This window comes from Dendrobium catenatum, unplaced genomic scaffold, assembly GCF_001605985.2.
Source record: "Dendrobium catenatum unplaced genomic scaffold, ASM160598v2 fragScaff_scaffold_542, whole genome shotgun sequence".
NCBI lineage: Eukaryota > Viridiplantae > Streptophyta > Magnoliopsida > Asparagales > Orchidaceae > Dendrobium > Dendrobium catenatum.
Window position 1 is genome coordinate 3,736,365 of NW_021319004.1, and position 25,632 is coordinate 3,761,996.

At 34.2% G+C, this 25,632-nt stretch overlaps 1 protein-coding gene and 1 long non-coding RNA gene across 6 annotated transcripts; one reads left to right on the forward strand and one right to left on the reverse strand.

Annotated features, from left to right (window-relative positions):
• The first annotated feature begins 4,620 nt into the window (after window positions 1-4,620).
• On the forward strand, window positions 4,621-6,431 carry LOC110115000 (NAC domain-containing protein 35-like). Its single transcript, XM_020848085.2, has 3 exons — window positions 4,621-5,119; window positions 5,274-5,542; window positions 5,783-6,431. The coding sequence occupies exons 1-3, from the start codon at window positions 4,915-4,917 to the stop codon at window positions 6,269-6,271; spliced, it is 963 nt and encodes a 320-aa protein (XP_020703744.1). The 5' UTR covers window positions 4,621-4,914; the 3' UTR covers window positions 6,272-6,431.
• Window positions 6,432-16,230: 9,799 nt separating this feature from the next.
• On the reverse strand, window positions 16,231-21,523 carry LOC110115001. Of its 5 annotated transcripts, none has more exons than XR_003700667.1 (3): window positions 20,801-21,523; window positions 17,372-17,445; window positions 16,231-16,739 (listed from the first exon to the last, which is right to left on the reverse strand). It is a non-coding gene; the product is annotated as an uncharacterized LOC110115001 (long non-coding RNA). The 5 variants fall into 5 exon arrangements; XR_002305284.2 differs by lacking the exon at window positions 20,801-21,523 and adding an exon at window positions 18,923-19,375; XR_002305282.2 differs by lacking the exon at window positions 20,801-21,523 and adding an exon at window positions 17,613-18,912.
• Between the last annotated feature and the right edge of the window lie 4,109 nt (window positions 21,524-25,632).

Sequence of the window (25,632 nt, forward strand, 5' to 3'; positions counted from 1 at the left end):
TGGTCGAGTTGTCGGTGAAGCACAGGACGAAGTGGGATAGTATGGAGGGTTGCTAGTTTGCGGCAACGAGTACATACAGGAGACAATCACATGAGAGTTTTGCAAGCACATGCTTGTACTATGGTCAGACAGGTGGCCTCAAGATGGAACTACGGGATCGGGTGTTGTGCTCGATTATACTTAAGAGGGCATGCGATCAAGAGGATTGCGCATGGAGTGAAGATGTGGGATCAGACCAGAATTGTAGGGAGGTTAATTGGATTATACAGGCGGGTAGTGTGCCTGGGAGTTAATTAGTGCATGCCATATAGGAGTCGATGGGTGAACGAGTACGTAAGATGCTGGGAGGACATGCATAGGGGATGAGTGGACATGTAAAAGGAGTTATACGGGCATGGGTGAACACATATGTGATGCAGGGAGGCACTATGCGAAGTACGGGATCGGGTCGCTCAGGTGACGGGCACGGGAGCGAGCTGCACGTATGTCCAATGCGGGTCTGGATCAAGGTCAGAGTAGGGTGTCGTGCAGGAGTCCTAGGTCTGGGAACAAGAGTTGGAGGATATTTCACGCGGGTATTTGCAAGCTTTGGAGTTGCAATTTGAAGGGCATTAGGAAATCTTCTAACCAACATAACTTGCTCAAAAAAGAATCAACCAAGAATAGTTCCTTGAGACTGAATTGTGCATGCAGAAAGGATACATAAAAAATGTTTTCACAAAAAGAAGTGTGCCAAAGTGCGAGTGGGACTAGAGGGGCATGAGTGTGTAGATTGCATTAGGAATAACGACAAGCATAGGCGTACGTGGGTTAGAATGCGTGTGAGTGTAAGTTGGGTTCATGGATCATAATGCACACAATGGAGGCAGGTGTGTGAGTGGGATTGGGCTCGGCTCAGCTAGCTTGCTCTTGGAGTTCATGCAAGGATCCAATCAGAATACCCTAATTATGGGAGCGTAGAAGCTGGTGCTATGTAGAAGGCTAAGCAAGAGCAAGAGCATGAGACCTGATGTCGTGCAAAAGGTCGAGTCATGCACAAGAGCATGAGAGCAGGTGCCATGCGTAAGGTTGAGCCAGGCGTGAGAATACGAGAGTTGGGCTCATAGGATCGAAAGCGAAGCCTAAGCTAGAATGTCACAGCAGACCCAAGTTCAAATGATTAGTAGGATAAGCAGGTAACCGTCTGGTGGATGCCTTTTCTTGAGCCGTTCTTTGTGAATAATAGGTGGAGGAGAAGTGGCAATCGGTGGGGATGGTAGATAGGGCTGTTCTTTGTGGACAACAGATTTTTTTTTTCATTTCTTAGCTTTACAAAGTTGGAACAAGATGGAGATTGTTAGTATTTTGATCAAGTTTTAATTATCTTATTCCTAGGTTCTTTTTATTAATGTATTATTATTATAAGTAGAGAGGTTAGCTCTTTCATAACCCAACTTGATCAGAACAGGTCTTATTGTGTTGAGTTGTGACAGGCAAACCCTAAGATTTAATTTTGGAATTATTTCAATTTTTCTGCTGATATTCATTGAAATAATGACGAACAACAGAGCTACTAAAATATCCAAATACTAAAAACTCATCCATAAAATTTCTTTCATTCATTAAAATAAATATATACACTACAATACATGGCTACATGCAAGAGCTACATAACTGAAAATTAAATTAGTCATAATTGTACAAAAATCAAAATAGCAAAATACTTATGACCTCGGATCTGATCTTGAACAGCTAGTCCACAACCTCTTTCCCCTTACCAGATCCTGAAAACTAGAAGTAAAATCATAGTGGATTACAACAGCTCAGCAAGTCACACAAATCAATTTAAATTTTTAAATATTTTTTTATCAAATATTTTATCGAATAAACTGAATAATTAAAAGTAATTAATTACAATTTAAATAAATAACTAAATTGAGAATCACAAAACTAGAAAATGTAATAAATGCATTACAGTTATTCTATGATTTAGATAACAGTACATAACTAATGAATAAATTATAATTCATATCATAGAGTAGTTCAGATCATATTTCTCGGAACCAGAGATAATCTCAAAAGATTCTGACCCCTTATGACTCCCTTTTTAATTATGCTTATATCACTAGAATATATCAAATATCCATGTCTCAAATAGAATTTCAAAGAATTCTGACCCCTTATAACTCACAGCAATTTCCTAACATATACAGAATCTCAAAGGATTCTAACCCCTTATGGCTCCCAAAAGATATAATTTAATCACAATAATCATATAATAACAATTAAAGAGTAACTGAGCATGTATCAAAATGTCACAGTATTGTATAACGGTAGACAATAGAAAATCCAACTAGGAAAAAATACATATTTTTAGAAAACTACTAAATTATCAGGGATTGTGTAAAATAATATTTTAAGACTTTTATTGTACTACAACACTATTTTTTAACATCCCGATAATTTTTTATTCGCTAAAAACTCCACAAATTTTAAAACACCCAATGAAACATTTCCAAAAAATATTCAAAATATGTATAATTGTAATTTCTACAACATTCAAAAAGTTATGCGATGAACGTTTTACAGGTGCAAAGTTATCCCCACTTTTGCTAACATATACAAAATTTTAATCAAAATATTGGCCAAAGCTTTCACATTTTCGAAAATTGAGATGGGCATAATGTGTCTTACCTCGAGTCGAACAACTTTCTCAACTGCTTTGACGAACGAAAATGACCCGAAGTTATCCAAAATCCAAATTTTCTTTTCTCTCACATCTCTTTCTCCTCTCTTATTTCAAAATGTCACAGTACTGCAAACGAAAGCTGCTCTTTGTTTCTCAAAACCAAGAAAATGGCAACTTAAATAATGGGATTAGATATTTTAGATTTTTATAATTAAATAATATATAATAACATTATTATAATTAATTTTAATAAAAAAAATCAAAGAAATTCTTTTAGGGATTCAAAAAATTACCAAAAAAATATTCATAAATTAACAAATTTTATTTAAAAAATTAAGATGAAATCGGTTTGCAAAACGGACACGTAACGGTCCCAAAACCCCCACTTGTAGCAATAGGTGTCGATTTCTTAATAAATTTTGATAGTGCCCAAAAATTACGAAAAAAATTAAGGAAGCTAAATACGACATCATAAATGTTATAGCGAATACAGTTTGTAATTTGCATGGACTTCTCTAAGTCAACCAAAAAATATCTTAAAAAATAAAAAAATTTCACAAGCTCTCTCTCCTCCTCACCCCTTCCATTGAATCTCTTGGAGAAACCATCCAAAAAGGTTGTAGCTCTTTCAAGAAACTTCCTTCCTTAAGAAATGGCCAACACACAGAGTTCCTAGAACAACAACCCTTTATAATTCATAAAACTATTAGTGGAAGTTAATTAACTAGATTAAGCACCATATTCTTTTCTTTTTAAAAATTTTAATTTAAAAACTTTTGCCTCGTGCATTTGCTTTTCGTTTATTTCATTAATTATGTGTAGACTATCATTCGTAACAAAGAACTCTCTCTCTCTCATTATAAAACTACATGTGAACATATATAGAAACTATGCCAATTGTTACCTTAGATACACCCAAAAAAAATGAAAATATTAAGCAAAAAATTAGTAATCATCTTCCATTGCAAAAAATTTAAAAAGAAAAGCAAAAATATTTGAAGATGAAATACCATGTTTATCCAGCATAATATGTGATTAACTTCATAATCCAACTAATCAATGGTCGGCCTCATACACTCCTTTAATAAGTAAGTTGCTAATTATCGTATACTTTGAGCCTTATCCAACTACTTCAGGTCCACAACCTTCTCCGCCATTCATCCACTTGAAGAAGAATGTTTTTACTGCAAGCAAGCTACACACATATAACACAATTCATTTGACCATAACACAAATTCAAAATTAAAGAAAAATGTTTTACTTTCCTATTCGAATTATGTGCTTGTGACAATAAAAATTTAATTTTGGAGAATCATATTAAAAATATTTTAAATTTAATTCAAATTCATTTTGGACTTCTTAGCATTTCTCAAACAAGGCTGTAGATCCGTGCATGCAAAATTCACATCATGCATGCATGCTAAAATTGAACGACTAACAAATACCAGTATACGACGACGTACAGCCACACCCCCCAAGATGCTCAGAAAGTAAAATATTTTGAAGGATGAAGGAAACAAAATTTAAAAAGAAATTAAGGATGTATATAGTACGAAATTTAAGTAAGAAATTAAATAATATTGAGTGCAGAAACTAAGCTGAAGGCAGTCAAATATTCAGAAAAAATAAATAATAAGAGATTTAAGCTTTGTTAGATGATACAAAGAGAGGAAAATAATGGTGGAAGAAGGTAGAAAAACATGAAGAGAATGAGAAAATAAATAATGAATCACCTCTAAGAGGCCACCGCCAAGCTGTCCTCTACTTGTGAAGTCTTTTTCACTTCTTTAATACCTCCATGCTCCTTTCCCAAGTAGGGCCTCTCTCTCTCTCTCTCCTCTCTCTCTCTCTCATATCCATATATAGCATTCTTGTACTCCCTTTTGATCCTCCCTACCTTCCCCTTCCTCTCTCCCTTTACTCTTCTACAGTGTTAGAAAAATAGTGCTAACTATAATTAAACCGTTTCTTCTTTAAAAAAAAAAAATCATTTTTTTCATAAAAAAATAGCTGAGGTGAATGAAATACAAATTCATCCTAATCAAAATTATATTCACAATATTTACCCAAAATATAAGCTTGGTTATTTTTTTATTTAGATAAAAAAAGGACCCAACTTGCACTCATTGGACAGCTAAGCCCACTTGCCCACAGTATAAAAAGGGTCGATCCAGCAGCAAGCAAGCAAGACTATAGAAAATCATATATATCTCCACTTTTCCAATGAAGAATTAGCCAAACGGTTTATGGCAATCGCCGCTGCCATGAGCAGAGACGAAGCTGAGAAAGACGCGCACGAGAACGACCTCGTCATGCCCGGCTTCCGCTTCCACCCTACAGAAGAAGAACTCATCGAATTCTATCTCCGTCGCAAAGTTGAAGGAAAACGCTTCAACGTCGACCTCATAACCTTCCTCGATCTCTATCGCTATGACCCTTGGGAGCTTCCCTGTACTCCTTCGCAATTCCTCCTCCTCTTCTTCTTCTTCTTCAGCTTCTTCTTCTTCTTCTGCATCTAAAAATAGTATTTTTAGCTTTGCTTTTCAGGCGACCTACTCTTTCTTCAAAATTGTTCAAATTTCTATTATTGCTGTGGAATTTGCAGCACTGGCAGCGATAGGGGAGAAAGAATGGTTCTTTTATGTGCCGAGGGACAGGAAGTACAGGAACGGAGACCGGCCGAACCGGGTGACCACATCGGGATACTGGAAGGCGACCGGAGCGGACCGGATGATTCGGAGCGAGAACTCGCGACCGATTGGGCTGAAGAAAACTCTTGTTTTTTACTCGGGGAAAGCACCTAAAGGAATCCGCACTAGCTGGATCATGAATGAGTACAGGCTCCCGCAGCCTGAAACCGATCGAAATTATAAGGTTAGTTAATTTGTCATTAAAGATTAATCATTTCCTTATGTTATGATGGCTTTTGTATTGGAAAATTAGTAATTAAATTACATTAAATTCTTCTTGTTAAGCTTTTTATTAAAATATCATGATCTAAAGTACGTTTTCTCCTTGCTTTAATTTGATCCATATATCACATTACATCCATGAAAAACTGAAAACAAACAGATAAAAAGCAGAAATGCTAGCTTTAACAAACGCGCTTTGCAGACGGAGATCTCGCTGTGCAGAGTGTACAAGAGACCTGGTGTAGAAGATCACCACCGTTCTTCCAACAAAATCTCTTCCAAGGCTTCATCATCCAGCACTACTACACCAGACAAAAATCTCAGACAAATCAATCCTCTTCCCATAGGCTATCTACAATCTGCAGCTGGAGAAGGACCTTCACCTTCTTCAGAGCTTGGCGACTGTAAATGCACAGAGGAAGCCATGTACGCTTCTTCCACCACCATTCCCATAGTTTCTCTCAGCTCAACTCCAATGGAAGAAGAAGGTTCATCACAGTACCATTCACAGCCACCCATACATTCTTCTTCAGACACCTCTGTGCATGAACTGAGCAGGATTGTAAGCTACCTGAACCAGCCACAACTGCTTCCTGTGAATCAATTGCCACCGCTATTATCCAATAAACTTTGGGAATGGAATGATCCTTTTAGTGATGCTGCTAGAGATTACAGCGTTAATTTTAAATAACGCTTATATGGCCTTATATATATATATATATATAATATAATGATGCTGCAGCCTTTTAGCTTTCTCCTTTACTTTTGTTGCTAGTTATGGTTATTATAAGTTTCTTTACTAATCTAGTAATGTAAGATGAAGTGCAGCTATTTTGAGAACTTTGATGTCCTTTCCTGAGCCCTTTTTACTTTTTTTTTTTTAATTCTGATTGAATTTAATCATAAATTTATGCATATGGTACGTATCAGCTGGTTTAGAACTTACTGTTGGAATCATTATCGTTAGGGGTGTTAAAAGAGCGAGTCAAGTTTAGTTGCTTAATCAAGTCAAATTTGTTTAGTTTACACTGAGCTGAACTCGAGCTTGACTCGAATGAAAAATATAAGGGCCGGTCTTGACTCTAATGCTCGAACTTGATAAGATAGCTGGAGGCCTTTATTTCTTATTTTGAATATGGATAAAATAATTAATTATATTAATATAAATATCAATATGTTAATTAGTATTAATTGAATGGACTTGATCGCCAAGCTAATGAGCTGAGTTGAGGTGAGTCCAGCTCTAGTTCGAGCCAATATAATATATTAGCTAAAATTTAAGATGGAACTCAAATTCGTAGCTCGAAAAACTTAGCTCGTGAATTTATTAGTAAATCGAGTTCAAATAGTCTCACAAGCTAACTTGTCTCACCTACGCCCGAAACTACCACTAAGCAATAATAGATTTTTTTTTCTTACTTCCCTCCAAATTAGAACGATTTTTTAATCATAATTTAATTGATAAATCCAATTTGAAAATAAAATTCCACATTTACAAATCAGCATGATGCATGTCGAATAAATTTTTTTTTAGAAGATAAGCTAATTAAAATTATATTCTTTAAAAAAATCTAAATCGAGCTATGAATCAAAATTAACAAGCTATGTTGCCTTGACTCCCAAATTATAAGCAGATTTAGCTTAAGGTACTCAAACTAAAACCAGATAGTTTTGAGCTAATTAATTTTAAATCCAATGATTCGGTTAGAAAAGTATATCTATTAAATTTAACCTCTGTTTAAAAAAAAAAGACAGAAATAGATCTAAAAAAATTGGTTAGAAAATATTAGAAATTATTTTTCTTCATTAGATCTAAATGAAAATTTGACTCTTAGTCAGACATAATGGAAAAAAAAAATTTTCATGTAGCCGACCCCACGTAGTAGGATAAAAACTTGATATTAGTATTGTTGTAATAGTAGTAATTTTAATAATTGAAAAAAAAAAATTGATAGGAAAGAGAAATATAAGAGAAAGTGAGACAGTAAGGCAGCAGTTGCACTGGAATTGTTCGAGAAGGGGGCAGCACAATAATGGAGGCATGATTGTGGGAAGACTTGGCAGAAGCTGCAACCTGAGGACCTGTAAGCAAGCTTGAGACTTGAGAGTACCATTTCAGAGCATGTGATTGGGATATTTATTATTATTATTATTATTATTATTTATTTATTATTTCCTTTGGTGATGCTGACTCTTATTATGATTCCCTTTGTTTCAGTGTTTCTAGCTCAGGTAGTTTAGGATGTAGCAGTTAGTGGCTTTATGCTAGATTTTCTACTATGGAGGGGAGGACCATTTATTTATTAGCTAACTACTCAAGATCTTTTAATTGCTAGATTAAGCTCTTAATTAATAGATCAAGATGGACTATGCAGGACCTCTTATTACTCTTTTATCTTTTGTGTGAATTTTAATTTTTTTAATTTTATTATTTATTATGATGAGAGAGCATAATTTTATTAAATATAAATAATTATAAACATGAGGTCAAAAAAATGGAGCTGCAATAGATTTTTTTTTTGAAGAGTTAAGAGCATATCAAAATATTAATTTTTTAATTATTAAATTTTCTTATATTAAAATTCAGACTCCTGACATTGAGTCAAAACCCTAAATTAAACTATTATTTAGATTGGATGTATTAAAAAAATTATTAGATATATGAAGGCTTTCGTTTGGGATAGTTTTTTGTTATTTTTTTGTTATTTTCAAGATATTTTTATATTAAAAAATTACTTTATAAAATAGTAAGAAAAATGTCTCAAATGAAGCCGAAATTTCACTAACTACTATAAGCTAGTTGGTTAAGGGATTCGATCTCATTCAAGATAATTAAAATAAAAATTCATGCATGTGATTTTGTAATTTGATACATAAGTAAAAAAATGCATGTGATGAAATAATGCCTTTGAAAAACTCTCAAAAGACCATACAATTTCTTTCAGATAAGCCAAATGACGATATACAATTTCTCAAAATTATGAATATGATACCCAGATAAAAAGCTTAAGCTCCTTGTTTAGTTTAGAACTATTTAGTCACATATGACTCCATGGAGTAAACAATTTTGGGTAACATTTCAAGCGGATATCAATTCAAAGCTTGAATTTGTATCTAAAGAGAAGAAATTTCTCCAAATATTTTTATTTTAGTTAAAAAAACAAAAGATATAAGAACTATTATTGTTGCGGGCTAGAATATATGCGATGATAGAGTTAGAAAGTTTACGTCTTAGCGTTGTACGGATATCTAGCACAAAAACATGAAGAAATAAGGACACCCAGATTTTTAAGTGGAAAACCATGAAAAGGAGAAAAACCACGGGGCCACGATGTTGCGGGCTAGAATATACGCGGCAATAGAGTTAGAAAGTTTATGTCTCAACGTTGTACAGATATCTAGCACACAAACATGAGAGAAATAAATATACCCATATTTTTTATATGGAAAACCCTAGAAAGGGGAAAAACCACTAGGCCACGCCTAATTAAAAAAATTTCACTAGTGTTTTCTTGGGATACAAGAGGCTGACTTGTCCTTAGAATTTAGGACGATCATATTACAATGATTTACTTCCGGATTGAAGTCCAGTTACGGACAAGTTGTGTATTCGAGTTGAATTCATAGTCACTTAGAATTCCAGCGTCCCTTGGAAATCGGGCGGAGTTTCAGCGTCACTTGAACGTCAGGTAGAATTCCGACGTCACTTGGGCAAAATTCTGGCGTCGCATGGGCAGAATTCCGGCGTCGGGTAGAATTCCGACGTCACTTGGGCATCGAGCAGAACTCCGACGGTGGTCGAGAAGGATATTTTTAGTTTTTCAAGGATGGCATGACTTGTAAATAGGAGGAGGATCAAGGGAAAAGGTGGAGTGGATCGGATGGACGACTGATATTGAATCTTTTGATCGTGGACCGTTTATTAGACATTTGAAGGTCTTAATGATATCAGAATTCAGTGATCTTGGACTCATTGGATTCGTCTCGTCGAGCCGCTCGATTTGAGTATAAGTGTGTCATGTTTGGAAACTGTTTTGTAATCCAAATTGTGGTTTGAATCTGCCAACAACACTTCAGGTCTTCGATTCGAACTTATTTTGGCTCAGATTAAGTTGAATTTGGTGTTGTTGAGTTCGTATTTCTGAGATGCTCAGTTTGACTGTAAGTTTGCTGAAATAGAATTTCAGGTGATCCCGGATTTAATTTTTGAAGTTTCCGACTTGATTTTGCCTCGAGATTTGTGCCCGATCAAGATATTTTTTTGATGATATATCAATTATATATTGATAAATAAGCATTAAAATATTCATTGATAACAATAGTGTAAGGTGTGTTATGCACCAAATTCAATAGAAAGTTAGAAATATTTAATTGTAGGCTCGGAAAATTTGGGCCCCGTCCTCTCCGTGGACACCTTTCTTTCTTCATCTACGGGTCGTCAAGGAGAGTTTTAACTTTTAAGTTCTTAGACAATTTTTTAGAAGGCGGATTGGGTTTTAAATAAGACACTACCTAGTGATTTTGCCCTCATTTTGTGAGGACTTTATGATCTTAGTTCTGGTATATTTAATTACCCCTCCCGATAATGAGAGAGAACTTTCAATTAAGGTTAGTCACCTAACAAATATGTAGAGAAGCGTTGAATCTGGTGTATAATAGAAGCATTATTTTGGTATTTGAAAATTTGATATTTAAAACTAGAAATGCACCACCTTACACTTAAAGAAGACGGTGGGGGGAGTGATGATAGACATGAATAATATCCCATGGTTTCGTTGTCTAGAGTCATCATGCTCGAGTATTTGGGTAAGGGGGAAAATTTGAATCCACCTTAGTTAACAAAGGGCATTGTGCCCTATCGATTATATCCTATTGATGCATATCTCAAGGATTTGACGTCATTGGAGAGCACACAGGCTCTGACCATGATCATAATTTAGTGGTGCCATTTGGCGGCAAAACCACACGGTTCAGAGGGTCTTGGTCATAACCAATTACCTATGATGTCATTTGGATGCAAAACCACCAGTTAGAAGACATATGCCACACCCTTACTTGTAGTAGACTGTCTGAGAATGAATCATAGTGATATTCTTGACCTGACATTGGATCATTGTGAGCTAAAGTAATTTTCAAATTTGTCCACCTCAACAAACTATTGTGGAGGATGGATGGGTTTTACTTAAGCATTTGATGATTTATTTCATTTTAAATATTTCGACTTTGGATGATTTTTAAAATTTTGGATTTTTATAGGCATTATGAGACATTTTTTGAATACTTGGGATCCTCTCTAGTTATGATTTTTTTGTCAACACGACCATCATCGCAATTTTTTTATGGGAAAATTTTACCTTTTAGATTGAACATTGACATCACCTCTGTCTATTTGCGGATAGTGGATTAAGTTCATTATATGCTTTATACCTTTGCTAATGACTTTTCTTTGTCATAATCCTTGAAGGCCTAATATAAAAATATTAAAATAAATATTCATGTTGATGCCGCAATCATATATTTGTTTGATAGGTCGAATCGTGTTGACTCATATCCATTAATGTATGAGGGTCGGGCTCAAACTCAGGTTCATTTTTTGACCCACATAACATCCTCTGATGTCATATGTATGTATAATACACTCGTCGAGGACCATGTGGGTATATACTTTTGCAAGCATTCTTGCATAACATATTTATGTAATAGTTGTACGTATGCAGTGCCACAAGTATACAACATTTTTGTGTGAATACATGTATGAATGTGTCAGCACTCTTTCAATGCATTAGGGGGGTGGGGTGCAATGATCAGCTATGCAAATGAATCCTATTGACATGTATGCAGGGATTTGGTTTTCGAATTGATAAGCGCCTTCTGTCAGCTTGTATGCATATTAAGGATATGTTAATATGGCGTTGCACTATGATTATTTATTACTTCTTGCATATAGACTGTCATATACTAACAATTCTCTTGCATATGCTCTTAGACGCTTGCATTTCGCTATATATCCTCTGCTTATGCATGCAACAGACCATCATATATGCTTGACATTGAATAGTGGTTGATTGTAAGAGTGTCGTAGCATTCATTGCCCATTGTTGATTATCACTTGTAGGCATACTACTATGCATACGACAAATCTCTCATCATTGCCACCAAGCATTCGTATTCATCGTATGTTGCATTGCGTATGTTTGCAAGATATTTTGTTATTTGCAGGCAAGTTAGCATTTTCATTTGTGTGTTGATGTAGGCTGTCAATGAGCTTCATTCATTCATATATCAACTTCTAGATGTTTGCAAAGGACTCCTCATTCTTGCAATGTATTTATTGTTGCTTATTGCAGGCGGGCTAATGTATTCATCTACAAATTATTTGATGTTGAATGTGAATCTGTATTTGCAAAAGGCATGTCACTCTTGCAGTACATCTATAGTCGATGATTTCAATTAGGTGACATTGGTTATATGCAGGCGATATTTACCTTACACCATTCAAATACATCTTGGTCATCAACTTAGTGCATTAAAATATGCAATGATAGAGGGACAGAAGTGTTGAGGAGATGCAATCAACTGGAGGCATGCAGACACCTCCGTGCGTCTGGGAACTTGTAGCTAGGAGTTGAGTTCGGTGCTATGAGTGAGGTTGAATCGAGCTCGATGGGACAGGTGAGGTGTAGAGTAGGCCTTTGAGCTCGGAATGCAGGTTGGCGTCTAGTTCCGGTCAAGAGGTTTTGTGGGTGTGAAAGAAGCGAGCGAATGATGTTGACATAGAATTGAGTCTTGTAATGGAGTAAGGTTGGTGGATTAAAGTGTTCGGAAGGTTTGGGGCTTGCAAGCAGGTCGGCTGCAGGTGATGAGGAAGAATAAGAAAATCAATGGGGCTTTGTGATTTGGCTGAGATGAAGGAAAATCAGAACCCTCAGCTTTTGTTCCTTCCTCGTTTTAATAACAAATGGGGGCGTGATCGACGAGTTGTATAGCATCATCTTGCCAGAAATAGACAGTTCAGAGCTGATATGCATAACATCTATAGGATTTCGACGTGATTTGAGCATAATACCATGATGGGCTGCCAGATGTGCAAGTTTTGACAGGATTTGGGGCAGGTATTTTACATTTTAATTTTAATTTTGGATTTGTTATAGAGGTCAACATTAATTAAAGAATATCAAAATCCATATTTTAATTTATGACCTCTAAGCTAAGAATAAGTGAGCATATCACTTGAGATAAAACTCTTAGGTTAATTCTAAGCTAAGTATGAGTATTTGGCTTTCATCTTACACATATAAGGAAAAAAATCAAGAGTTGCCTAATTCAATTAAAACAACTATATAAAGAAAACTAGATCACCTAATATCCTTCAATCATTGTCAAATTCTCCTCTAGGGTTCCCTCGCCCTCCGTTAGGGTTACCTTGCCCTGCTCGGTGACGCTGGTGCTCCTAGGCGGTGTTTCATCCAGGGATGTCTTCTATTCTCCTTTTGAAATTTTCACTGGTTTACCGTTTTGTTTACGTTTCATCCATCTCCAGTGTCCTACCCAGAATGGTGGCGAATCGCCTGTACGAACCTGGTTTTTAGAGGGTTCATTAAAATCTCACTCAATTTTGGAAGCTCTTTATGATTTTTCCTCTGATGTGAGTTTTCTTGATCTTAAAAATACCTCCTTTTATGGTTTTCCTTCTCTATGAATTTCGTAGCATGAAATTCTGGCTTTGGTTGTCCCTTTTCAATTTTCATTAGCCAGTTTCTTCCCCTCTAAGTGCCCCTCTCTTGAATCTATTCGGAGGCTATTTTTCAATCTTAAGCTTAATGGAGAAGTCTTGGTTACCCAATTTGATCTGTCGCATATTTTGATCAAACTGGCTAATGATCTTTATTATTGTAGGGTCTTTTGTCATAGATCTTATCTAGTGTATAATTGTTACATGAAAATAACCAAGTGGTCTCCTTTATTTGATGTTGGTGTTAAATCTCCGGTGATCCCTATTTTGGTTTCTTTTTTGCATCTCCGTCCTCATCTCTACTCCAATCGTATACTTCACAGTTTAGGTTCAATTTTTGGCAAATTTTTGAAGGTTGACACTGCTACTTCTGTTGGTCTCAGCCTTTCGTGGCTCGTGTGCTTGTTGAGATTGACATCACTAAATCTTACCCTAACAAAGTTTGGTTAGGTCCTGAGAAATTGAGTTATGTTTAGCAAGTTTTCATGGAAGGATTTCCCCCCTTTTGTGCTTCCTGTACATATGATGGGTGATTATCGTCCTCACCTCTCTTCTGCCCCGCCTATAATGTTACTCCTATTATAAACCTGTTAATATTATTGTTAACTGTGAAGGGAATTTGAATCATTTTGCTATCCCTTCCTTGCTTCTTGTTGTGCTTACCATCAATAGGGTGGTTAATGCTGATGATGCTAATGATAGAACTTTGGAGTTGAGTCCCATTGGTATTGTGGTTGGAAAGTTTTGTTGATTATTTGGGGGATAATGTTGTCAATTGAATTTTGCTTTAGCCTTTAGTGATTATGTTCTTGTTGAGAAGGAACATGCTCCTTCGGTTCCACCTAAGAATGTTATTTGTGAGGGTGTGGATGGAAATTTGATTGAAAATAATTGTGGTATTAGCCTTATAGCTAGCCATTCTTGTGCGGATGTTGTGGCATATTTGGGTGATATGTTTGTTGATGTGGGTTCTGGGAATGGTTTGCCTACTAGTGAGGATTTGTTAGCTTCTGCTTTGTCAGGTTCGCCAATCCATTCGTTGGTTATATTACTTCGGAGTCTATGGTCCGAGATGTAGAAAATTCATTTATTAATTTGGCTTCGAGCTTACCTATTAATGTTAAGTCGAACTTGTCTCCTATTGTGAATGTCTCGAAGGGAAATGCAGAGTATGTTGATATTCCTAATTCAGTTATGTCTAACGCAGATTTGAAAGCCCATCTGACTCGGTATTTGAATAACTCTATTTTGGATCAATCTGATTGGATGGATATGGATGAGTCCCTATCCATGCCTTATGGGGGGAGGGTGATGATTTTGGTGACCATGTAAATGATGATATGCATAGTTTCATGGTGGGGTGTGTTTTTGATCAAGCAGTACTCAATGACGGTGACAAAAGACATTAAAATAAATCTAAGAAGAAATAGTCTTTACGCCTTTGGGTTATACTTTCGCTTTCAATGCCATGGGCTTTATTGACTATTTGGATGATGATGAGGTGGCTCTTTGCTTATCATCTTGTTGGCCCGGACTTGTTGGCAACATTTGCAATAAGCCCTTCTATATGGTGGTGGTCTGTGTGGGTTGTAGGTTGAGGATGTGTTTATGAGTGGATGTCACCAATTAATGGTCCGTGCCTGGCTGTGGGGTAGTTGTGGGAGCTTCGCCATTTCCTGAGTCCACTTTTTGCTCCTTTTCCTGTATCTTTGATTGCTTGTTTTGCTAAGTTTGCTTTTGTTTCTCGTTATCTAAAGTATTTTGGCTTTGGTTGTTTTTGAATCTTTGTTGTAGCTTCCTTATCTTTTTTGGAATAATTTTTTTTTTTTTTAAAAAGAAGAGTAGATCACTTATAGAGAAGCCAGACAGATTTACAATAAATATGCTAAAGAATTTGAGGATTTAGGTTTAGCCTTCGTTTGTGACGACTTTTTTATTGCTTCTTAAAACAAATTTTTAGTATAAAAAATTAAATTTTTAAACAAAAAAGCTATTTTAAGAAGTAATAAAAAAAATCACCCCAAACAAAGCATTAATCTGACATCGAATAGTTGAAAAATATAATTACATAGAAATATCAAGATTACCTTTCATTTAGTTTACTACCTAAAAAAGTATTATAGTCAAATATTCGATTGAGATCAACATGTCCTATAGATAAGGGCACCTATGATTCTTAGGTGGGGCTCTACTATGACTAAATAAGATTCAAAGGCATATGATGCACAAAGTACCTCAAGAATTGCTCTTCATGCATAATAATTGATGAGCCTTTTTTTAAAGAATAATGATAGAAGTGAAGTACTCACACGTGCGAATGAGATTATTAAAATATGTGAGACTTTGAATTTAGTCTTATATTGAATAATTGAAAAAAATATATGTTAACATATAAATATCAAGTGATTAGCTCTCAACTATTTAACTCATGCTTTTGGTTTGAATCCGGATTTAACTATTGGTCTATCTAACACAACATCAAACCCATTTAGGTTTCGTTTGTTCTTTCTGCTTTTTAAAACAGCTTTTTAGTTAAAAAACTAAAAAAAATTGTACTAAAATGCTACTTTTAAAAAGCAGAAAAAAGCCGTCCATAATGAAGCCTTAATTTACTCCCAAAAGTGGGCATTAAAAAAACACATTTCATTGTTACAAATTCATCAATCTTATCACAAAAGGGAGGCCTCAAATTTCACTAAAAAAAGAGAAATAATAACTTTGGACACGATAATACAACAAAAACAAATTAAAATAAAATTATGACTTCATTTGGGACAGTTTTTTTATTGCTTCTTAAAACAACTTTTTAGTATAAAAATTAAAAATTTTGTACTCGAGAAGCAGTAAAAAAACCGCCTTTAACGAAGTCTAAGAAAGCTTATCTCAAAACTTTCCCATAAAAACAATAAATTATCATATCAATTTCAAATCTAACTCTTTTCAAAATAACAAATATTTATTATAATCCTAACAAACCTCCTATTATAAAACTATGCATACCATGACATTATTAAATAAAAACAAAAACCTAAAACCTTCCAAATACCAATGTCATGGTCCAACTCATGCAACATGCCATTGTTTTGCTCCTCCATCACAGTGTCAAGCTATTACTTGAAAATCTGATTAGTTCCTATGACATTTCATTGACTAACATTACTGCAGCAATAATTTCTAGCGTTGAGAGTGGATAATAGCTGTTCAATCTCATATAAAACAAACACATAAAAATGTTTCTAGTTCACATAAAGAGGAACAGCCCTTAATGCGCTACAGTTATGCCAGGGATGTTGGTGGGTGAACCTGGCTGGGTGTGCAGTAGCCATATTGATGCAGAAGTTCATGAAATGACAGAAGAGATAAAGGAAAGAATAATGTTTACCTCATATGGATATTTCCACCCACGTTTACTGAATTGAATTATGTCCTTCATCATTTGACAGAGATGGGAACAAAAAAAAAAGTTGTGAGTACATGCAAGAAGTCTAACTCAAAAGCTGCAACCTCAAGGTTCTGTCAACACCAATCTTCAATTTTCCATAAAAGTTGATAGAAGGAAAAGGGAAGATCAAAATTTAATTCAGGATTGTATAAATCTATCATCAGATGGCAGGCTCTTCAAGGATGAAAAGGTCGGAAAACAAAAATTCTTACAACAACAACAAAAATTCTTTATATTTATAAAAGTTTGCAAGGCGTCTGACAGAGAAGTACACATTGCTTACTTAGTTCAACAGTCATTTCAATCTAATGCCATATTGAATCCAAAAACAAAGGGAAGCTGGTTAAAATTGTTTAATACAAACTCAAGCTTTGTTTGGGACGGCTTTCTTACTGCATCTTAATGCAGGTTTTTAGTAAAAAATTAAATTTTTTATACTAAAAAGTTGCTTTAAGAAGCGGTAAGAAAGCCATACTAAATGAAGCCTCAAACACACTTTGATTACGTGCTGAGGAAGCTTTTTAATCTCTGCTTCTGAACTTGTCACTAAGCAATAAAAGTATAAACATGGCTAAAAGCAAATAAAAGAAATCAAAGATTTTCTGCATCCAACTTACAATAAGATTTGCATCTGCTGCCTTCAATCAAAAGAGAGCCCATAGTACTCTCGTAAGATGAAATTTGCTCAAACCTTGACAACATAAGAAACCACACTAATTAACAGAAACAAGACGCACATCTTGTTACAAATGAACTCAGAAAATTCATATTTTATCAGGAAATTATTGCAGGCATAATACTATGAGTAATTCGTTTAACAGAAACATGTATCAATTGCTTTGAGACATGGCCTATTACCATGGTAAATATGTGGACTTCAGAAAGGGTGTGGCCTATTACCATCCTTCATGAAAATTAGTCCAAATGAGCCTAAGGGAAAAATACTGCTAATGTGAGAACTGGTACAGAAATGTATAAATAGTAGGACATAACATAGCATTTTATAACATATAGATCATAGGTGATGTCAAACAAAAAAGGAAGTCACGCTACATAGTTAATTACATGACAAGTATTTTAGAAGAACAAAGACAGGAGGCGATAAATTTCATAAAAACTTACAGAGATAGTTTTCAGGCGACAGATTTTTTATCAGCTGGAAACAATATTAGTCACCCCTACCAGCCTTGTTAGTACACGCTTAAGGTTTTAAGAATGTTAAAGAAAGATGTTTAAGAGATATTATTGTAATGATTTGTCTCTCACTAATCATTGGTAGGTTAATCCTACGTAGAGCCTCATGGAGAATCTAATTATAGAGTGGTGAAACAACTTAAGAACATAAAGATGTTCTCATGATGGGCCAAGAGGTGTACATTCATTAGTACATTACATTACATCTAAAACAGTAAGAAAAGCAAGACATGCAATAGGACATCATATGAATGCACAAGCAACACTTTTTCTAATAGAAGCAAGTAATAAATATGAGTTGAAGTTTGAGAAAGTGCTGTTATTTCAAATGTGCTAAAGCTTGAATTGGTAATTCAGCATATACAACTTTGGTTTCGTTTGGGATGACTTTCTTATTATTTCTTAAAACAACATTCTAATTTAAAAAATTAAATTTTTATACTAAAAAGCTGATTTATGAAGCAATAGGGACGAAGCCTTTGTCTTTAGTGCAAAAGTACTGCTTAACTGCACACCCTTAAATTTTGAAGTTATCATGCCCAACTTTACCAGTCTTTAACCATGGGTATTGAGTTTTTAATGTATTTTTTAATCGATCTTATTGTATTTAAGTTAATTAGTACTGATTCAAATATCATTTATCATCTAAGATTAATTCAAAAATTTTCTATTTATTCAGGTGTAATTTTGTTATTTTTAATAAATCATGTATCTATAAACTATATCAATCACAAGTAAACCAAATGGATGTTATTAAGAAAAATGCAAAACAAAATTAATATTATTATATTGAAAATAATTTATTATTTTATTTACATATTTTCAAAAAAACTGAAATAGAATTAATAGGCACATGGGCTTCTATTATTATTATGATTATAACAGATATATAATTTTCTTTTATTTTTTGTGTATTTCTTTCTAATTTTGTATAGTCATGATTTTTAGTTCAACATAACTTAAACTTAACATACTTGAGGCAAGCTTGAAAATATGTAGGTCTTCGGGAACTTGATTAGCAAAATGCTTCAAGCATAGAGACTCCACCAAAAAAAAACACTACAAGCATTCCACTTTTACTGCATCATAAAAATTAAGATTTAGAAATAGAAGCGACAATAATATTAACTTTCCAAACACTTGAAATAATTAAAAAAAAAAATCATCTCAATTTGCCACTAACACAAGCAAATCAAGCAAAACAATTGTATCGTCTCGATGATAAACTTATTTGACAATAATATTAACTTTCCAAATTTACAAAATTCTAGTTGAAGAAAGAAAAAAGAAAAAATATAAGTTTAAAGAAAATCTTTGTAAAAAGGAAAGAAATGGTTTATTTAATATAAAACTTTACTTTTCAAGTTGCCAGCATAATTTATTCAATGCAGAAATAGAAACGGTTTAGTAATAGGGCTTTTGAAAGATAAATTTGAAGCTAGAAAGAAATTTAAAAAAAAAAAATTCGTTGATGTTAATATTGTGAAAATTATAAAGTACGATTAAAAAAAATAAATCATTTTTTCATGATAATTTTCAGAGGATTATAGGAAAAGATCAGATACTTCAAGTAAAAGACGACAAAAAAATAAATAAAGCATTCAAGAGTTGAATTGAATCAAAGGGGAGGTTAAAAATTTTATCATGGTGAAAATCACGCGTCTTTTTTAATGGTTTAGAAAGTGGGGCAAAATAAAAAACGAAAACCAAAAAACATTGAGCCAAAGTAAGATAATCTGTTCTAGCAAAAGTAAAGATAATAACCAAAAGTTATTTGATTACGAGATTTCAAGAAGTAAGAAATTAACACATGATCCTACCATGTGCACTGATCTCCATAGAAGAAGAAGGACAATTTATGCTCTAAGATAATAAATCTATTGGTTTCTATTGATGTCCACAGAACCTAGAGAATTCATGGATCCTACTGTTCATCTGCCTGCACTTGTACAAGAAGCTTTCAATATTGTTTGATCCACCTCACCAATCCATGGCATTGCTCTTTCATTCTTTTTTTAATATTAAATATAATAAAGATATGAATTCAAATATTCAAATAATTTCTTTTTCTTTCTACTTGTTTTTATATAGGAAAGTATGAATCATCTCCTCTATTTATACTTAGCTTGTACTTCGAAATCCTTCAAGAATTGAATCAAGAAAAACGTCCTCAAGTTTTAACTGGTATAGGAGCGATTTCATTTGCTCTTCCTAGTAATTTTCCTCATATTTTCTCACGTTCATTCCTGTTTCGTCACTTCTCATAGTTGGAAACAAAAGAAAAGACTACTCTGAGGTGAAAGGTCCATCTATCCTAATCAACGGCAGCATCTCATCAGAGACCTTCTTTATCGTTATTGGGCACAATCTTAATGGGAAAAACCCTTTCAATTAATGATATTATTTGTCAGTACGAAAGGTAGTGAAGATTATCTTACAAGAGTGGTACACACAATGACTGTAAAAGCCTAAAGTTTTAAATATTGAAGTTAAAAAATAATACGATGATGCCATGATTAATAAATTTCAAAAAAAATAAAAATGAGAAAAATTTTCAAAAGTGTTCTTCATGACCAACAACAAGACAATTACTCTATCATAATATACTTCAACTCTTTAATGCTTATTGATAACATTTTGACATCTTTAATGAAATAGAATAGAGGTGCCCAAAAGATTGTCAAAAATACCGAATGATTGTGGAAACGAGTGTATACGTTTCTACTCAGTCTAAATAAAATTTTGACGATGTTCGTAGGAGAATGTTAAGCATGAAGCCTCTTCCCAATATTCGTGAGGCCTTCTTTGAAGTTTGAAATGAAGAAACATGAGAAAGGTAACGTTGAGGGTACCTAATATTTCTCAATACTTCATCTCTGCCTCTGCCGCCCATGGAACCCAATTCAACAATGTGGAAAAACCTTGGCATGATCATTGTCAGAAGACGGCCCACATAGAAAACCTCCTGACTTCAAATCAATGACAACACGAAATCGTGAAGTAGATGACAAATCTATCACCATGGAGACTCCAATGTCAGCAGACCTAAGTACATTCAACAAAGATCATAGATGGATGTGGGCAAAAGAAGCTAGTCCATGTAACTAGAATTTGGATAAGATCTTGGAATGTGGGTTCTCTTACAAGCAAATTAATAGAATTAATTGATATTATGATTCATATGAAGATAAATATTTTATACATTCAGAAAACTAAATGGATTGGAGAGAAAGTTAAGGAGACTGATAGTTTAGGATTTAAACTTAGGTATTGTGGTAGAAGTCATACTAGAAATGAAGTAGGTGTGATTAGGGGTGTAAATGAGTCGAGTCGAGTTTAGGTCTTATCGAACTCGGCTCTTTTGTTGTAAAACGAACTCGAACTCGAGTCGAGCTCGACAGCCGAGCTCAAACTTGAGCTCGTTCCATTGTAAACTAGCTCGAGCAAGATCGCAAGCCGGCTCGTGAGACATGAGCAGGAATATTAAAATTTAGGCCGGATTTTTAAAACTTAAACAGGATTTTTAAAACTTAGGCGGGATCTTTAAAATTTAGTCAAATTTTTTTTTTAAAGAAAAAAAGATAAAATGTTTAACATTTAAATAAAACTTAGGTGCTTTTTATTAATTTTTTTAAATATTTCAATTTAATAAATAAAATAAATTTATTTAAAAAATATTAATATTTATTCGAGCCGGCTCGCGAGCTCACAAGCCGAGCCGGCTCAAGCTCGAACTCGAGCTCGACTCATGAGCTTGATAAGCTCGGCTCGCAAGCCCATAAACAAGTTGAGTTTGAGCCTACTCGCGAGCCGGTTCAACTCACTTACACCGCTAGGTGTGATTATAAATAAGAATTTGAAGAATAATGTTATAAAAATAGATATAATTGAAGATAGAATTATTACTTTGAAGATTATTGTTGATGGTAAAATTATTAATATTATAAGTGCTTATCCTCCTCAAATAAATTTAGATATGTATATAAAATTCAAATTTTGAAATGACTTAGAAGAATTAATTCAAAAGATACATATTGAAGAAATAGATTTTATTTGAGAAGATTTAAATGAACATGTTGGTAGAGATGTAGAGGATTTTAAAAATATTTATGGTGGCTATGGGTTTGGAGTGACTAATGAAGGTGGTAAGACTACATTAGATTTTTCTCCAGCTTATGATTTTGTAATTGCTAATACCTTATTTAAGAAAAGAGATGAGCATCTCACTTACCAGAATAGAATAGTAAAACTCAGATTGATTATTTTCTTATAAGAAAAATAAACCATTTAAATTATAAAGATTGTAAAGTTATTTCGAGTGAAAGTTTATGTACTCAACATCGCTTATTAGTTTTCAACTTTAAGATGAAGAACAGAATATAAAAATATAGTAAAACGTTGTTCTAAGATTAGATGGGGCATTTGTTGACCTCATTTTTGTCCTGATTTACCCTCGAACACCTTTGATCGATTTAATCGAACCCCGTCGAGCCTAATTTGAGCTCGAATTGACTCGACTCGAGCCGAATTGACTCATATTTACCGCGGTGCGCTTTCCGTGCGCTTCCTGTGCGCTTTCCATGCGCTTTGCTCCTAAATGAGCCATTTTGACTCATATTTGCTGCAGTGCACTTTCCGTGCGCTTTATATGCGCTTCACGTGCTGTTTGCCCTTGAATGAATCATTTTGACTCATATTTGCCGCGGTGTACTTTTTGTGCACTTTAGATACGCTTTTCATGCGCTTTACCTGCGCTTTACATGCGCTTTACATGCGCTTAATTTAAAATATATATATTTTTTAATATCCGGACTTTTCTCCGCGTCCTATCACCTGATCCAATAATTCGCCCTAGCCGCAAGCCCTTCGGGGTGTTTTTTTTTTCTCTTTTTCTTTGGTGCGAGTAGCCGCCCTCTCTGGCTCTCGTCTCTCTAGTTCGCAAAAATAAAAAACATAGTCGTTGGTCTCACGGCAGGGAACCGAAATCCCTCTCTCTGGAGTTCTCCTTCTCCCAGGCACCTGGACCGTTCCTTCCTTCTCCTCTTTGCAAAGTAAGCGTTCCTCTTCTCCTTTTTTTTCTTCTTCTTTACCTCACTTTTCTTCCCGATTTCTTCTTTCCTTCTTCTTTTCCTCTTCTTCTTCTCTTCTTTTTTTTCTTCTTTTTTACCTCACTTTTCTTCCAAATTTCTTCTTTCCTTCTTCTTTTCCTCTTCTTCTTCTTCTTCTTCTTCTTTTTTTCTTCTTATTTACCTCACTTTTCTTCCAGATTTCTTCTTTTTTCTTCTTCTTCTTCTTCTTCTTCTTCTTCTTTTTTTCTTCTTCTTTACCTCACTCTTCTTCCAGATTTCGTCGTCCTCCCCATTTTCTCTTCTTTTCTTTCTTTCTCTTCTTCTTCTAACCCTTCTTCACCATTCTCTTTCTCTGTTCTTCTCCTCTCCCTTAAAAAAAATAGCAATATTGCTTTTTCTACTAAGACATTGATATCAGATGGTAGGATGAATGATTTCATAGGACGTGAACAAAGCTTTTGTTGATCTTATTTCACTTGAAATGAATGCCTGGTATATGAAGTTCACAGCCATTTATGACCCATGCTATGTTATTTAGATATTTTTGTGTAGGTTGTGAAAGATGGTGAAAATCCATATTGTTCTTTATAAAAAGACATAAAGAAGATGCATGTAAAGTGTTTGTCTTTTTGCCTTTATAGAAATAGCATGAATATTTGGCCAAGAAAAAGCTATGGGAAGTCATATTTTCAACTTACTTCACTTATACATTTGGGAGAATGAGTTGGATTGAGATAAGATACTCATGTGCTTAGGTATATCTTAGAGAACAACATGCTCAAAACATACATATGAAATGATCTATGTGAAAACTATTCACTTGCTTAATGGAGTTCTAATAGAATTCTGTTAAAGATTATTTTCTTAATACCATCATGAGAAATATAGTGGTGATATAAGGTTGAATAGGAATGCATATATCCACACATGTAGACATTCTCTTGGTGGATAAAATGAGGGATCCCCATGATTTTCTAGGGAATTGATTCAACGGTACATTGGAGTATTGAGTTATTCTCTTGAGCTTTGACAAAATATTTGGTCAGTTATATTGTTGTAGCATTTTGTTAAAGGTTGAAAACGTGAAATGACATCAAAACCATTCTCTTCTTATTTGTATTTGTTTCGCGTTGGATTGAAAAGAAATTGTGAGATTTCTTGGTGATCTCTTGGATATTTGGTAGCATACAACATAGAGAATAAAGAATTTGCTAAGGGGTCTTTCGAATCGTTTTATAACTTAAAGGCTTTCATGATTTATTTTATATCAAAAAAATTTCATGAGCTGCTTTATGTTGGATAGTTTTGTGATTTGTCTCATATTTGAAAGATGGATGGCTTTGCTTTGTATTTGAGAGAAGTATGATTTGTTTACGTTGAAAAGAGTTTTGATGTGTCTTATGTTTGAAAGAGCTACGGTTTATTTTATAATTAGAAAGGTACTATGATTTCTTGTATTTCTTCTTGTTGGAAAGCTTTATGAGTTATTTTGTGATAAGTTTTATGAATATTTTACGAGGTTTTAATGGTTTTACCCCACACCAAATAGAATAAAAGCACTTGATTGATTTGGTGTCAAAAGAGTTTTTGGTGTTTTTGCTTTCTTTTTGATAAGGGGTTTCATATGTCGTTTCATGCGAAGGTTTTATAAGTGAATTTTGAGATTTGGAGCTTTATGGTTGATTTTCGATTGAAAGATCCCTCGCCTTTTTGGGACAAACGATCTTGTTCAGTGTGTGGTTTGTCTTCCTTCTCGTTTGCATTTGTTTCTAAAATTGGATTTTGGAGGAATGTAAAACAAAAGAGAGCTTATTTTGATTTTAGTTTTTTTGGGAGCTTGTTCCCTTTCGACGTTCTGAGCTTTATTTTAGAGAATCGCTTGGGTAGTCGAGTCAAATATATCAAGTGCCTTATTTGGATTGTGGGGACAGCAAAGAGCATTGTAAATGCTTTCCTTCCTACTCATATCATATCGAATTAGGGAGGAGGCTATTTTAGAGACACACTTGGTTTCAAAGAAGTGTGTCTAAAACAACGATGCCTACATTCCTTTTATGTCTGATTTTCATTCTTTTCTTCCTACTGCTTTGCTACTTATTATCGTATTTTTATCCATAGATCTCTAAACCTAGTGACACGTGTGCGAAAGTCCTAAGGATTAGAAAACAAAGCTCTTTTTATTCCTACAACTTTAGTAACACCTAAGGATAAAAATTAAGGACCGAGTCCTAAAAAATATAGACTTAGGATGCATGCTCCTTATAGGATAGAGACATCAAAACTTAAACTTAGTGACACATTTTCCTACGTTTACTGTTCCTTAATCCACTAATAATCAACCAATGAAAATTAACCTTAATTTAATGCTTAACAAATATACTAAAATACTTAGTTCGTATTCAAATCATAACTGATATTTCATAATCCCTAAAATATAAAATCTAAATCTCGTTCAACTAATCTAATAATAATCTCCTAACCAATTTAAAGTTTAAAAGATGTAGACTTAATATAGGAGATCAAAACTTAAAAAAAAGCTAAAATTCATTAGGATAGAAGACTCCTAAAATATCGAACCTTAGATCAATTTTTTTTAAAATCAATCAACAAACTTG